Source organism: Ammospiza caudacuta, chromosome 5, assembly GCF_027887145.1.
Source record: "Ammospiza caudacuta isolate bAmmCau1 chromosome 5, bAmmCau1.pri, whole genome shotgun sequence".
Classification (NCBI taxonomy): Eukaryota; Metazoa; Chordata; class Aves; order Passeriformes; family Passerellidae; genus Ammospiza; species Ammospiza caudacuta.
Genome location: NC_080597.1, coordinates 9061754 through 9078285, shown reverse-complemented (window position 1 = coordinate 9078285; position 16532 = coordinate 9061754). Strand labels below are relative to the sequence as shown.

Here is a 16532-nt window from a genome sequence, read left to right as displayed (position 1 = left end):
ATAAAGAAAGTATGTCTTAACCACACCAGCCCTGTGTGCCACCAGAGAAGGAGACTTTTTCTTAGCTCACCCCTTCTTTTCTCAGCTTTCAATTCCTTTCCATTGGTCGTATGATGGCTGGCTGGACTTCTCTTTGTTTAACCAAAAAAAATTCCAAGAATAACTTCTCAGAATAACTGTTTGGTGGGATTTTTTCCTTTATTAAGCATTCAGTTTTCACCCATTGGAAAATATCAATTCATCACAAATGTAAAAAAGTCTGGGGTGGGAAGGAGCTGAGGGAAACTGAGAGTCCAGGAATTAGGACTCTGAATCAGAGAAAGGGAGGACTTGACCTCTGGTGTCCCACAGCCCGCATGAGTACATTAACCACTAAGCCATTCCAAGGCAGGAGGTGAGTCTGTCTCGTCTCAGAAAAGTGTCTAAAGGGATGGATTTTGTTCCAGCACAGCGCAAAAACAAATTACAAATCTTTCCCCCCCTCCACCTCTTCTTCTTTAAATTGAATTCTTGTTCTCTAGCCAGCCCAGCTTGGTATTAGTTTTGTGTGAGTTAAACAGACCAGACACGTTTCTTCCTGTTGGTATTTGATAGATATTCGGTAAAAGGGGGAAAAAAAAAAAAAAAAAAAAAAAGAAAGAAAAAAAGAAAAAAAAAAAAAAAAAAAAGAAAGAAAAGTTCGGTGTGTGTTTAGGTGTGTTTCAAGCTGGAGTCAAGGCCAGAGAGGGAATCGGGAGCTCCGGGCCATGGCCGCACCACCATGGACAGCGCCCCGGGGCTGGAGCGGAGCCACGGAGCCGCCCCGGGATCCATCGCCGCCTCCTCGCCCTCGCCGCCGAAAATTGCTCCGTCTGCCGGGTTCTAGGAACCAGACAGAAGATCTGGCAAAGCTCTCTCCTCCTCGGTTCCACGCAACTTTTTTTGTGGGTTTTTTTTTTTTTTTTTTTTTTTTTTTTGCTTTGCCCCCATCCCGGCCCCGCCCGCCCTTTCTCGAGTGCACTAAATTGAATGCATATTGTCCAAATAAACGGCTTCGTTGTGTCAATAGCTGGGCTGGGGAACTCCGGCCGCCCCTGGGGTGCGAGAGGCGGCTCTGCGCAGCCACTCTATCTCTGTTTAATAAAGGACATCGCTGTGCTCGCTTGGAGCACCACGGAACGTCTGGGGCTTGCTGATGGGGAGGGGAAAAGCGCGTTTCTCCTTCTCCCCGAGCAATCCTGTCACTCAGTGCGAAGATGACACCATGTCAGACGTGGAAAAAGGAGTTTCTCTTTCCCGACGGGGAGGCAGAGGAGAGGAGAGCACCCTTCATAAGCACTGCAGAGCGCAGCTAGAATGCGTGTGTGCTACAAAGTCTGCCCCAATCTGCGAGCAATTGCACCGCAACCTTGTCCTCAAGCCCACCCTCGGAAAAATATTCCGGGGCTTCGCACCTCGCCTGCAGAGAGCCGAGCTCTCTGGTTTTAACCCCGCCGGATCGGAGAGGTTGGGCAAACCAGGGGATTTCTGGTCCTCGCAGGACGAGTCCAGCGATCGCTGTGGTGCCGCTCCCTTCCCTTCCCCGCCAGGCTCTCCAGCCTGGGTGTTTGTGTGCTGAACACCATTTTTTTCCACCCCGGGAAGGCTGGGGAGGTGAAACTCCCCGTCTGAACCGAAGCCCTGGACGGGTGCAACTGAGGTTATAGAAATCCGGGAGGGGAAATGACGAAAATGCTTTATTGTGAATAAAACAAGAGGGAGGAGGGAGAGGCGGAACTTCGCGGAGGTGAGGGATGGGAAGTTCGCGGAGCTGAGGATTTATCCCGTCTCCGAGCGCCGGGCGGGGGTTTAGTCATTATTTCCCTTTCTCCCTGGGGCTGCAAGGGCATCTCCTCCCCTGAGAGCTGAACCTGCCCCAGCCCTCGCTGGATTTTGTTTCGCTCCTTGAGCGGCTTCTGGGGGCAGCTCAAGGCAGAGCCCCTGGCCCTATTCCCCGCTCGGGAAAACCTGGGAAAGGGACTTATCTCCCCAGCCAAGCTCCCGGGTCAACCTCCTGGTAGAAAAGCTGATTTATGCCTGTTTATACGCATGGAAAAAAAGGAGGCAGAAGCCAAGCGCGGCATCCCTCCAAAATCTCATTGTGTTTGAGGCGGGAAGACGGCAGATAGTGGAGTCAGAAAACTTAAAGTGATAAAGTTTGCCTTGTCGCGGCGGAGAGGGCTCAGCCAGCAGGGCAAACACGGGGTTTTGCCTCACCTGTGCACGGCTGGAGCCTTTCCCGGGGCACACAGAACCAGGGGCTCCCCCCGCGCATCCCGGCCGCAGAAACAGCCTGGGCGGGCAGCCCTTACCGGGCCCGCAGGTGACAGCCCCGCAAAGGTTGCGGGATTTTCCCGTCCCCGACACAGGACCAGCCGTGCCCGGGGGGCTCCGGGAGCGCAGCCGTGCTCGGCACAGGTGTGGGGGGTGGAATGCTAAAGCTCCCAAAGCCGGTGCGTGCTCCAGCCCAGCCCATCCCTTCTCGCCCCTCCGAGGCCGGGCGCACCGGGGGATGCTGCAGGTGGAGCATCCCCCGCGGCATCCTGCGGGAAGGGAAGGCTTAAACCCCAGCTCAGGGGGCTTTTCTGCCCATCCTGCCCACGGAGGAGGGCTCGGGATTGCGGTGAGGCTTGGGACCAGGATTTTGCTCACGGGAACCTGAGTTTGCTCCTTTCAAGACGCTGCTGCACCCTCGGGGATAACAGCGCTCGGGGAGCAAGGGGGGCATGGGGTGACAGTGACTCTCCCAAAATCCTTTGGCATTGCTCAGCCCCTGCCAGATTAGCACAGCCATAGTTGGGTTTTGTTAATTTTTTTTTCTCTCTTCCCTCTTCTTTTTTTTTTTTTTTTTTTTTTTTTTTTTCTCCCAAGCCCACTGAGGCAGAGAAGAGGCAAACTCAGCCATAGGAAGGTGGTTAGTGATGTCACAAGTTTGGTCTTTTCAGTAAAAGCAATGGAGAAGGGTCTCCCTCCCTATATATATTAGGGGAAGCTTCTGTTCTTCATAATAAAAAGAGCAGCAAGGGAGAAAAGCACCTGCTTTTAACACCCTTTATTTAGCCTTTAGCTGTTACAGGCAGAATCAAAGCTCTGTAGGCTGGATTTTTGAAAAGCATTGACTTTTATATTTTTAAATTTTTTATTCATTTAACTTCTTTTTTCCTTCTTTTTCTTTTTTTTCTTTTTTTTTTTTTTTTTTTTTTTTTGTTCATTTTTCTCCTTTTTAAGCATAGAACATAGTTTTGGAAGCGATTGCTGAGAAGAGCAACCACTGTTGGCCAGAGTGATCTCTGAGAGGCACAGACAGCTGTAACTCAAGGAAAAGGTGAAGTGATAAATTGAGAAGAAACTTCAGGATTCTGAGTTTATAGAGGCTATTTACTTTTCCTGAGTCTGTAAAGGATGATGTGTGTTGGTTTTTGGTGTATTTTTTTTTTTTAAGAAATAATTTCTGGGGAGAGAAAATTCTAAAAATATTTGATGGAAATTTTACTTTTAACATGAGCAATGAACCTGATGAGTTTATGGGGGTTGTTTTCTGGGGATGTCACGATTATTTTTAATTAGTCGAAAGGGCAGTGTAAATCAAAGACGCCTGTTAGCTATACATTTTAATTTATAGCCTACCAGGCGTTCAGGGAATTTATTTACAGCATAAACGATTTAATGTTTTCAGCATGATTTCTATTTCAGCCTTTATGGTGTTTCATTTGCCTGTGTGGTGTGGAATCTGGGCTTTTAAATCGCGTCAGCTAAACTTCAAATAACCTGCAGGTAGAAGACCGCTTTGCTTTGCGCCTCAACCCTCCCGGAGCGCCTGCTTTGACTCGGGGGGCAGGATGAGAAGGAGCCGGCACGCCTCAGTGTGTTTTGTTGCGGCTGGTGGTGGTGTTGGGAAAGCATTCCCTGTAAATCAGGCTGTCAGCGGCTCCGCGGGCTCCGGGAGCATCCCGGGATGCTGCGGGCACGGAGCGGCGCTCCCAGGTGTGCGGGGAGCTGGGCGAGCAGGGCATTCCCTCGGGATGGGGCTGCGGGCGAGGGCAGCGCTGCCCTGGCTCTGTCCCCGTGTCCCCCTGGAGCAGCGGGGCAGCGCCAACAGGCTGGAGAGGCGTCACCGTCGCTTTCACTGCGGTGCTGTCCCGGCATGGAAAAGTTTGGTGCCTCCAAATTTTGTGTCGGTGCCCGCCGTGTTTCGGGGATAACCGGGTTTAACCGGGATTAACCCGGGTTAGCCGGGGCTCCGGTCCCCGCACAGCCCCGCGCCCTGGCCAGGCTGAGAAGCAGGGCGAAGTGGAAGGCGGAAAAAAGGGAGAGGAGGAGAAAACTTTCCACTGGTTTACTTTTTTGGCCAGGAGCGCCTGTGTTCATAGAGCGCGAGTCCTCCCCCCAGCCCTGCCCCTGCGCTCCCCCCCCTCGCCGCACAATTAATTAGCATCATTAGGAGCCGACCCTCCAGCTAATAGGGAGCGGCGAGCAGCCACGGTAGGTGCAAGGAGAGGCGGCGGCAGTCCCGGGCAGCGCTCGGGGGCTTGAGCTAAAAAGCGCTGCCAGCGATGGGAGGAATCCCCGCGGCTGGGGAGGCGCTGGCCCGGGGGTAAACACAGAAAGGGAGAGCTGGAAGGTGAGCGGGAGAGGAGTGCGGCTGCAGGAGATGCGGAGAGCGTGCTCGGAGCGCTCGGGGTCCGCTCGGTGCGTGTGCTGCCGGGTGCTTCCCTTTCCTCGCTCCTCTTTGGAGCAGCGCTGACTCCCGGTCTCCGTTTTGGCTGCGGGTGTCCCGCCCGGGCTCTCGCTCTCTCCGCACATGTTCCTAGGGCGCCATCTCTTTGCAAAAGCCTCCGTCCTGCCGCAGGTCTCCCAGAGGCTGCTCCGGAGCGTGTGAACATCGCGGGCTGCAGCCCAGTCCAACCTGCCGAGCCAAGCGTGATTCCCGGCCCCTTCCCAGCCCGACCTTCCCGGCCCCGGAGCCTCCCGGGGCTGCCGCTCCTCCCAGACCGCTCGGGCTCTCCAGACCTCTGCTTGCCTCTCTCCTGGTCACCGCTTCCCTCTCTCCTTGTCACCGCTTGTCTCTTTCCTTGTTGGGGACCAAAACTTTTCCGGCAGCTGGAGACGCGAACCTGACCTTTTTTTTTTTATTTTTGCAGAGGTATTACTGAAAGGCAGATGTGGGGATGCGTTCCGCCTCAGCCTGTGTGTGTGTTTTGTGTGTCCGCGCGTGTTTACAGGGAAGCGAGCAGCTGAGCTGACTTTTGGGAATCTTTCCTTATCTGCAAAGAGGGCTTCTGCTGTAGCACAGAGCCCTGAGAGGGTGGCTTAGCGGACTAGAACTAAGCAGGGCTCAGGGAGCTCGCTGAACCCCGCTCTAACCCCGCTCAGACGAGAGCTGGATGCTTTTTGAACTCATACCGAGAGAGATCTTGCCTGCGGGCAGCGAGAGACAGAGAGAGGGAGGGAGGGAGGGAAAGAGGGAGGGAGAGGCAGACAGCAAGGAAGGGAGAGAGACAGAGCGAAGTTTGGAAGGAGTGAGCCGAGAGCTCAGAAAGTTTGTTTTTCCTTCAGAGCCTCGGAGCTGGTAGAGCCGGAGCGGGGACTCCTTGCAGACGGCGCTGGCGCATCTGTCCCTGGGGACTGACCTCTCTTTCCTTGCAGGTTTTTAAGCCCCCGAGGATACAATGTTCGCTAAACTCTTCCAGCAGTGGAGTTTCGCGGTGTTCCTGCTGAGTTATTCCGTGCCCTCCTACGGGAGATCAGTCGAGGGGATCAGCCGCAGACTGTGAGTTTCTCTTTTTCTTTTCTTCTTCGCCTCTTTCTTCTAAAGAAAGAAGACGGGGGCCGTGGGGATGGAGGGAAGGAGGGATGGAGGGAAGGAGGGATGGAGGGATGGAGGGAGGGAAGGAGGGAGCCCAGGAGGTTCCGCAGCCGGGTTACCTGCCCGGGTTACCTGCCCGGGTTACCTGCCCGGGTTACCTGTCCCAGGTGCTCACCTGAGAGCCAGGAGGAGGCATTGGGGAAGGAAAAGGGCGTTTTGCAGCTGTCTGACCTTACAGAGCTCCGGGGAAGGCGATGTGAAAGCTCAGGGGCTTCTCTTCACACACACCTGGGTGATTGTTGTGCAGCTGCCCGGGACCCTGGCAGGGAGCATCCCGGTTTATCCAAATGCTGTGTGTGTGTTACACTGAATTACAGACACTTCCTGGGCTCTGGCGTGGAGCCAATATTGATAGGGGTAGGGGAAACACGCAGAAGTGAGGGACATCGTGACACTGAGGTACTGAACAATTTCTTTGGACTTCTGCCACTTCAGGGGGAAAAAAACTCCAAAGGGAGTCCAGTATCTTACTTATAGGCAGAGGCATATTTTTTGATAAATGATAGTGTAACTTAAGACAGTCTGTTCAGGAAATGACCTTTTTGCTTCTTCCAAAATAATCAGCCTGGTTTATAGTAATGCCCGTACACAAAGTGCAGGAGAGGGCTCTGTGCTGATGCAGGAGCAGCTCTCTCACACATCCAACTCGCTGGCTTTCTCTGGACTTGCATCAGATTTTCTAAGGAAGAAACACCTCAGCCACACTGGGGAGGGCTGTATTGTTATTCAGTTCCAAAGGAGGCCAAGTTGGAGAAAGAGTGCTGGAAAATCCGATCACAACTTACAGGGAAACATGACACAGCAAACAATTTCAGATGGGTTTCCTTGTAAATGTTTTATTGCATACATAAAGAAAAGATCTCCAAATAGCATTTCCTCTGCCAGTTAAGCAGCACACATAATAATAATAATGATAGTTTAAAAAAAACCCCAAACACCCAAAAGGAAAAAAAAAATAATTACCCCACGTGAAGCGACTTCAGACACACCTAAAGTTTGGCACCAGGCAGAGAGCTATTACAAATCTCCTACAGCAAATTGTGTAGAACATGTTATTGCTGATAATGTTACAGTGTATTATTCTCAGTCCAATAACTTTTAACTGCTTTGTACTCCTGAAAGCTGTTCTTGGGCTGTTTCTTTCTTTTGGGACCATATTGTATAGAGAAATCAAACTTCAGTTTCAAAAATAAATTAAAAAAAAGAAAATAGCTGAAGTGCAGTTAGATGCTGTTATTTTCTTGGCTAGGAAACTCTGAAATGGATCTAAGCCAAAATTGGTTGTAAAAAAAAGAAAAATATTTGCAGAGAAGTACTCTTTCTCTTTTTGAAGTTAGCGTAGTTCTAACACTTGTTTTTCAAGGTCAGGATTCCCAACTTCCCCATTCTGTCCTGACAGGGGGGAAGAAAAGTGTAAGCTAACCAGTGAAAAGGTATTTCTCAGCCCCCTCTTTGCTCTGGCATGTAAAATACACACAAGAAACCGGTCAGCTGTCAGTTAGTGGCATTCGTGTAGTTTTGTTTGTGGGCACAGCACAAACACAGACACCACACTCAAACATGTGTCCTGTTTTAATATCACCACAAACCATTCCTAGAGTTAATGGTTAATAACTCATTTAGGCTTCAAGATTTTTTTCTCTCAGTCAAAAACTTCAGCCAGTAGTGGATGAAAATACTGAAGCACATTATTATAGACATGCAAAAATAATCAAAATTACATAGGCCTAGTTCTACAGACTTTGCTGAAGCAAATATCTCATGGCAAGCAGCAGCAAATTTTCCCAAGAAAAGGTTTCCAGACATGTTATTTGTTATAGGAGTGCTTTAGCTGCTAAAGAACTTCTGAGAAACCAGTAATGTCTCAAAATGAAATTACATATTTTTATCATCATGTCCAGACATCGCAGCATCGTGTCCCTAGATCTGTTCAAAATATTTTTCTGAAGCCTGAGATAGGTTGAGCAGATTTCCCTCCCTTTGGAGTCAGTGGCAAGGGCACTCACAGTCTTGCAAAATACAGAGAGCTGACTGAATCCTCCTCAGTTATTTTGCTGAATTTAGGATCAGACCCAACATGAACAGTCAAGGATAATAACAGCTAAATAAGAGCAGCTCTCTGAGATAGAAGTGGTAGCTTGAAGAATGTTGCCTTTTAGAAACGCTAGATATCTCAAGGAAAAAAAAAAAAAAAAAACCAAAAGGAATGTGCCTGAAAAGAGCAGCTTATCTGGAAGTACGTGAAGTCAGGATAGTCACAAGTCATGGATTTCTGCTGCTCTCCCCGTGAGGAGACACTCAGCCTCATGTGTACACAGTGTACTTGGATCCAGTAATTAGTTTGGATGCTCTGGTCAAGTACAAACCATCAACATCCCTCCCTCAAAAGTGTCTGCCACATGTAAGCTTAGCATTTACTGCTCTTGGTTTGGGTACAGGATCCTTCTCCTTGGAGGAGAGGTGTGTTTTACAGAAGGATGGAAGGGACCTCTAGTGGGTCATCTTAACCCTAACAGCCTGATGGTTTTTTCCATATTGTGGCCAATATGTGAATGCAATCATTGCAGCCTCCATTGCCTTCCTGCTCTGAGTGTGTGGGTGAGATATTGTTGATATCTTCATTATGAAGCACTCCTTACATCAGTCCTCTTGGGCAAGCCTTTCTCCATGGCTTACAAACACAGGAGCTGTTTGAATAACTGAGGCAGAAAGAGGCAGGAGGTCACAGAGATATGTATCTACCACATCTTTGTTTCAAGGAGGTTTTTTTGGTCTAGAGTATACAAAGGAAGCTGGTAGGCAAAATGTAATCCTTAAGTCTGGCTGAGTAAGAGAAGTCATGTGAAATGTAACACTACATAATGTTATACAATCATCTGGAATAGCAGAATGTTATTTGGGGCCAGACTTGATGCTAAATATCATACAGACATTTAAAGAGAAACCTTCCCTCTTTGGCACACCAGTGCCTCACACGTCAATCCCTGCATTATTTTGGAAATGCATACTCACTCAAGATGTAGATCTTGTAATGCTCTCTGACTGCCTTGTGTGTACTGGAACCAAATGTTTAGCTCTCAGCTCTGTAAAATGGAATAGGCTTTCAATCAAGAGGACTTTGTAATAACAGGCTTTGGAGAGTCGAGATTTTGTCACAGTGGGGAAGTTGACCAAATACACATTAGAGGATTAAGGCAGCTTTGGGTTGTCTGTGATAGAAGGAATTATCCTTGGTAGTTCACAAGAGGCAGTAGGAAAGCTTTGCTCATCACGAGACACTGGTTTACACTCCCTAAAGCAGAGAGATTTCATACACTTTCTATGAACTAGGAGGGTGAAAGCAGAACTGCATTTCCCATGGAAATTTGCTGAGAAAACAGGCTCCTGAAGCTCAGAATGTAACCTGAGTCACACTGGACAGCCTGACAGGCAGCACAGAGGCAGTCAGGGTGAACACAGGGTGCTGGGCTTGCCACTCAGACTGACCCTAATGAGAAGGGTGTTGGAGATGGCTCTTGTTCAAAAAACTTCTTCTGAGGCAGATCACAAGCTTGTGCTAATGGTCACAGCTGCACTGAAGGGAAAGACAATATAGGATCAGCTGAATGCATTATCACATTGCATTTTTGCTTAGGGACATTTAGAAGAGGGGCATAAAATATTTGTCCTAAAGGCTGAAGTCATCCAAAACTGATTTTGGGATGCTTAAACCACAGACAATATTTGATGACATGCACTCACAAGCCTCTGTGTATGCAGAGCTGATTTTGAGCAAGATTTTGACAGTCATCTTCCGGTCTCATTGTGGAATGGGGGAAATCTGCTGTTTGAATTTTGCACTGAGCAATAGAGATGTAGTATCACTTCAATCCATTACTTGAACCCAATACTCAAAAAGTATATTATATAATACTCTACAAGACAGAAATTGAAGGGGATGCTCTTAGAACAGAGCTGCTTAAAATTGCCAACTACCAATAGCTCTGCTGTTGATCAAGTCATAAACCTGACGAGTTTGGCTGAGGGGACTGAGAAAGAGAACCTGCAGAATACTCCCAAATATTTTGCATTTTCAAATCTGGAAATGGAGGAGGAAAAAGAGGGATGGGATGGAAGGAATATTCACTCTCAGTGATGTGTCTTTTCCCAGTTCACCTGCATGCAGAAACCACTTCTCATCCAGCTAACTGACCAAATGATCGTAGGAATAGCAAGGCAGTGAATGGATTTTCTTTGGCCAGTGAGAATCCAGTCACATGCCATATCCTGATGCAAGAGGAGAGATTCCATGGCCAAACTCTGCATGCTGGAGTAGAGCAATTGGAAGGATGAACTGCATTATTGTATTCATGGGAACATAGCTAAAATCCCAGCTTGTGCTCTGTCTGTGGTTCGCAGCACAGCTGTGCATCTATTCCACTTCAAGAAAAAGGCATGTATTTTCTCACATTTTCCCTGGTTATTTATTATCCAGGTGTCATTTGTAGCTTCTTTCCTCAGATGTTTAATACATTCCTTGCCAGTACAACATCTCTAAAAGACAGATAGCTACTCAGCTCCCAGTTCCTTGAAAACAAGGCAGAGCTCAGTGTACCAAAAGGTCAGGATGAACTCTGGAGAAACCACTCTAAAAAAACAAGGATGCTCTTGAAGAAGATTCAGTGAAGAGGGTTAGCACAAAATTCAAACAGCACAGCATACAAGAAATTTGGCCCCAAAAATTCACACTTCAAGCAATACTAGGAGGGCATCTAAAGCCATAATTAGACACAAGTGAGCAAGCAGTAAATCCACAGCAGTGGCTGAGGCTCTTCTCTGCTGATGCTCAGGCTGCCTCCTTGGATAGCTCATTATGGACTGAAGTGCCTGTGCTTTAGGCACCCAAATTCAAATATTTTTCCCTTACACTCCTGCATTTGCACTTATTTCAATGTAGGATTAAAATGCACTTTTATGTGCTTGTTTATGTTTTTGAAGTACATGACTGAGCAGAAGAGAATCACCAGAATGGCGCTGTATAAACACCGCTTCCAGCTCCAGCACAAGTGCTGGGTTTCCCCTCTCTTGCTGCATTATCTGACCCTTTAGTTTTTCTGTCTCTGAGTAGGAGAGATAGGAACTGCCTTCCTGCTTTTACTGCCCCAAGTGTGATATATTAAGAGTCATGATGCTTTCCTAGAACAGGGCAGTGACTAATCCAGCTCCAGTGGTGTGTGATCGGTCAGCTGAGAATTATTACCCGCTTAGGTCTTTCTCTTCTCTGCTGACAGCAGCTACCCTGAGGATGAAGCAGGACTTGCTCCAGCAGTCTGGCTTCACTGGATGTCTCCAAGCCTGGTACATGGTCACTGTGGCCACCACAGCCAGAGAAGAGAGGAGCTTTGCCAAACACTGGGCAATAACCAAATCCTAAACATTTTTCCCCCCCTACTCTCTTTTCTCCCTTTAGCAAACGGGCTGTATCAGAGCACCAGCTACTGCATGACAAGGGCAAGTCAATCCAAGACTTAAGAAGAAGAATATTCCTCCAAAATTTAATCGAAGGAGTCAATACTGCGGAGATCCGTGCAACGTCGGAGGTGTCACCGAACCCCAAACCTGCCACCAACACCAAGAACTACCCTGTCCGCTTTGGCAGTGAGGATGAGGGCAGATACCTCACTCAGGAGACAAACAAATCACAGACCTACAAGGAGCAGCCCCTGAAGGCGTCAGGGAAGAAAAAGAAAGCAAAGCCTGGAAAACGTAAGGAGCAAGAGAAGAAAAAGAGGCGAACCCGCTCAGCTTGGCTAAATCCTGGCTCGTACGGCGATGTCGTGACCGAGAGCCCACTCTTGGACATCTCTGTTACTACACACAATCAAACTTTAAGGTAATTCTGCTGTATTCTTTTGGGGAGCATGCCATGTGTTTAACTGAAGTTGTTATCCCTTGGTGGGAGAGGCTGAGGCCAAGGCCTTGCTCAAATTGGGAGTAAAAGCAGATTTTTGTGCTCATGACCTGGCAGTGGCTTTTCGAGCACAGTCTCTGCAGGTAAGTGCCTCTCCCACCTTGCACTGGGGACAGAGCATTTCTTTCCTATGAGACACAACTCACATAAACAACTTATTGCCAAAATCTGCTTCCTGAAGCTGAGTAGCAAGTGAAGGTAATCATGTAAAAAGGAAACACATCACAGTCAATTAATTTTCCCTTCCTGCTTTAACCTTAGTGCATCTCACATCATATCTTGGTCCCACACTTGGGCCTCAGCAAATTGAGAGATTTGACTTTTATTTAAGGCCTTGCATCCATAAAATGGAGAAGTTTTGTCTCCTTCCTCTCAACACCTCCCCTTTTTGGCAACTTTCCTACCCTTGCTTTACAGTTTTTCATTTCACAGTTTAACCTTAGGGGAGAACATGGAAAAATTCTCTCTCAGTAATATCTGCAAACAACGCAGATCGGCCTTTCACCATAATATTTTCCCTGCCATTAGGATTTTCTAATTCAGCTCCATCCTTTTGCCACCTTGTGAAGCAATTACATTGCTGCTTAAAAATGTTTGGCATTGCTCTTGGAGAGGGACAGGCTTCCCTCATGCATGACAGCAAAGGGCTTTTAGGGCAGTGGCCTGGAGACATCAGCCTAGATGTCCCAAGTGAATCATCCCCTTGCAGTCATCTCAGCTTGAGTGGAAATCTGCACACTTAGAGACAAAGCCAAGGATTCCACTCTTCATTCCTCCTCAAATGTTTGCATTTCATCAGCAAAACTCCATCCTTTTCTCTCCTCCTGCCCTTCACCTTGGCAGAAGAGAGACATCTGAGCAGTGCCACTTGTTTGCAGCAAATCCCTTGGAAAGAGACACCAGCTGTGGGATTTACTGAAAATCCAACCTGGGTTTAGTTTTACAGGCCACAGTTTGCAATGTGCTCCATCGCCTCAGCTCGTGCTGGCATCTACAGGAGCTGCCAACACCTGGGGCTGGGCACTCAGACCATGGGCCAGGGTATCCCTGACCATCAACCAGGGTATCCCTGACATAAACCAGGATACCCCAGACCATGGGCCAGGGTATCCCTGACATAAACCAGGGTATCCCTGACATAAACCAGGGTATCCCTGACCATGGGCCAGGGTATCCCAGACCATAAAAGAAATCTAGAATGTAGAAAAAACCATCCTAGGGAATTTCAGCAGTTCATTTGCTTGCTGTGCCTTCTTTGGTGTCCATCTAATGGGATATATAAAAGAGCTGCAGGTACAACCCTGCTGATTTTCTCAGTTCAGCCTTTCTGTTTGAAGTGTGTCTGGGTGGCTGAAGGCTCTCAGCTTTACTGTGGAGCCCAACATCCAAATGCAGCATTTCTCACAGATTCCTAAAAATGACTTGCATTTTAGATAATTAATTGGAGATTATTAAACAAGGAGAATACTTTAAAAAAGGAAAAGGGAATTCCTCCTTCACAACTACAGAGAACATGTTGATTCAGCCCTAACAAACTTCTAGTACCTGAGTTTTTGGTTATCTCAGTAGGCTGGCAAAAGATGTAAACTTTGAGCATGATTTTCACTGTATCTCTGTGCTTCTTTTCTGCTGGATTAAATCTTCATGTCAATTCTCTCTGATCAGTCTTGAAAGCAAAATTTTGGGTTTAGGTCTAAAATAAATGGACAACAATAATATAAACTCTAGATCTCTTGACTTACTACAAGGAGTATCTCATAGAAGAAGCCAAACTTGCTAAACCTAAGTCCAAATCACAGAATGCAGCTTGCAAATTATCATTAGTACAGAGCCCACTGTCAAGATGTGGCTGAGCTTAAACTTTAAAACCAAGCCTAAAATCCAGGCTAAAATGAAAATGTCACCCTCCTAGAAGTAGACTTGAGTAGTGCAGACACACACACATACAGAGCCATGCTGTATTAATTATGTGCCATTGTTACACCTCTTGGAGTATATCCTGAAATGGACCTTAATATTGTTGGAGGAGGAGCTTCATGCTAGCCTTTCCATCCCAGGCACTTTCAAAGTTATTTCTCATGGACATTCCATCTATATTTCCATTTAAATTAAATTAAGGTGCTCTTACTTAATTTCCAAGAAAACCTTTTAAATGGATAAACTCCCAAATGATAGATGTACCTTCCCTTTTAATGTGCATGCTAAGAAAACCTTTTAAACTCTCCAGGAGCTGAGTTTTGTTGTGTCTCACATCCCATGGGGATGCTACCCCCAGCTCTGGTGATCAGTCCTGCAGCAGAGGGAATCCCCACTCCATCCTGTATCTCCACATTCCACCCTCGGGTGTTTCCCAGGGAACCCCTAAAAAACACATGTGCTGCTCACAGGGACAGGAGGGGAAAAAGCACCTCAACCCTTCAGCATTTCCTGCAGCACCTCGTGCTGGAGTACAAGGAATCCACTGAAAGCTCTGCTTTGTTCTCATGGGGAGAGAGAGCTGACAGCAGCCTGCAGCATCCCCGGGAAAGCTCCCAGCTGACTGCTGGATGCAGCAGGAGCTGCAGGGGGACAGCACGGCATGGTTGCTTTCTCTCAGGACCAAGCTGTCTGGCTCCAAGAGAGAAAGGTTCAGGAATAGAGGGTTATTATTCAGGGTTATTTTCACTCAGTCAGGCACAGGAGGAGATGCTATCAAGGGTGTGCCTGCTCCGAGCCCTGTGATTTGCTCACATGCACCACAGCCTAAGGGGTGGTCTATCAGTGAGAAAAAGAGACCAAATAAGCTCCATGACGCTGTTTTAATCAGAACATGGCATCACACCCCAGCAGAATTACAAGGACTACTGTATTTTTTTTTTCAGCACTTGACATTTTTATCATAGGGTGATACAATTCTACTGCCTGTAGCATCACGAATCTTCTTGCATGAGGCTCTAAATAAATAAATAAATAAATAAAAAGCCCCTTTCCATTCCTCTGAGGGTGACAAACTGTGGGTCATCACACTCCTAGAGGGGTTGCATTGAGAAAAACATAACAGAGATCTTGAATAAATGTCTAAAACTGTGACATGGTCAAACAACCACTGGCAGATAGTTACTAGCAGGGCACATCTGTTACAGTCTGTGGCACTCTTGATATTGATTCTATGTCCACACATTTGAAGTAAAAAAGTGAAAATTAATTAATTTTCCTGTTTTTCCTGTCCCTTCTTGTCTTTGCAGGAGGCGCTGACGTTTTCAGCAAGAGATATTTGGAAGACACATTGCAGTATTCTGTAATAGTGAACATATGGGAAGTATTAAAATATTTATTACCTGTAAATATTGTAAATGCTCAGAATAAAACCTTTTCCCCCCATTGCTCTCTGAAACTGCACATTTGGTTATTGTGAATTTTCCTTTTTTTTTTGGCTAAGGCTAAGACAATTCTTATTGTCCCATTTACCATAATTTATTTTGTTGACTGGTGTATTTATTTTGTGAACGTATCTTGGTGCTGCTGACTTTCTATATTTTTTGTAACATAATGCACTTTAGATATACATATTGAGTACATTGATATCTGACATAAAATGTTCCTGTTTTGTGGTTGATTTAAATGAATGCCTACATACAATTGTCCAAACTGATTTTCCTTTGTGCATGTATAATAGCAGTATTTTAAAATTTGTAAAGAATGTCTAATAAAATATAATCTAATTAAACCCTGACTCAGAAGGAAAAATGCGTTTTTTGGGTAATTTCAAGGGCAGGAACAATTCTTTTATATTTTCTACATCTGAAAATTGTTTTAAATGTAATGTGTTTACATTGGTCTAAACTCCCACATTTTCACATTAGCTTTCACTTAAAGATCACTCAGAACGTGTTTTTGTTCCAGTGCTCTATTTCAAGTTAGTTTGGTCGCTGAACAACCTGGGGGTGGAAAAATGGTCCCAGTGCAGGGAAACAGATTCCAAAGCTGCCCAGGCCCAGAATCCCAAATTTGGCTCTCCATGGATGAGACCAGCTAAGAGAGAGACCCCCTTAAGACTTCATATCCACTGGCTGAAGGAAACACAAGAAAAAACTCATGGTCTATCCCTTTTTCTTGCTTTTATCCCTTTCAAATCACAGCAACTGCTGTGGGGACAGCCTGAGTAAAGGGAATTGTTTCACAGAGATATCTGAACTTCGCAGAGTCCAACTGAATTTCCTCTGTCCCGCTTCTTCAACACCAGCAGCACCAGAAAAAAGGCAAGCATGGAAAAATAAATTACAAATCCTGGGAATTTTGAGATAGTTCTTGTAATTGTTGCTCTGTCCTGTAGTTGCCAAACTTTTCCTTTTTTTCCTCTTCTTTCCCTTTTTTTTAAAGTGCCATCTTTTTCCATTGCCAAAGTACAGCCATCATGTAATATAAACCAGATGTATTTCTGCTCCCTACCCAATCTTGCAGAAAAACTACCTCCAAGAAAATACTAAAAGCAGGAAAACTTGAGAAAAAAATGACCCATCCTTCCCAATCTGCTTCTCTGAAGTGTGAAATTCAACTCTTCATTATGTCCAGTTAATTTCAGCAGCCACAGAGCACATGCGTCCTGTTTCCTTTTCAGATGAAAAATATTATACATGATGAAGCACAGCACTAAGGAAAAAAGGCAGGGTTTCTGCACATTTTTGACTTGGCCTCCTTGCACATCCTGCCTATTTATAT

General features: G+C 46.5%; 1 protein-coding gene across 1 annotated transcript; it reads left to right on the top strand.

Moving 5' to 3' along the window:
• The first annotated feature begins 5543 nt into the window (after positions 1-5543).
• PTHLH (parathyroid hormone like hormone) lies at positions 5544-15471 on the top strand. The gene is made up of 3 exons (XM_058805865.1): positions 5544-5788; positions 11334-11756; positions 15059-15471. Exons 1-3 carry the CDS (start codon positions 5688-5690, stop codon positions 15066-15068), a joined length of 534 nt encoding a protein of 177 aa, XP_058661848.1. The 5' UTR covers positions 5544-5687; the 3' UTR covers positions 15069-15471.
• Positions 15472-16532: the final 1061 nt, after the last annotated feature.

Coding starts and splice junctions, on each gene's coding strand:
- PTHLH (XM_058805865.1), top strand. CDS start 5,688: ATGTTCGCTAAACTCTTCCAGCAGTGGAGTTTCGCGGTGTTCCTGCTG. Junction 5,789..11,333: donor GAGGGGATCAGCCGCAGACT/GTGAGTTTCTCT, acceptor TTCTCCCTTTAG/CAAACGGGCTGTATCAGAGC.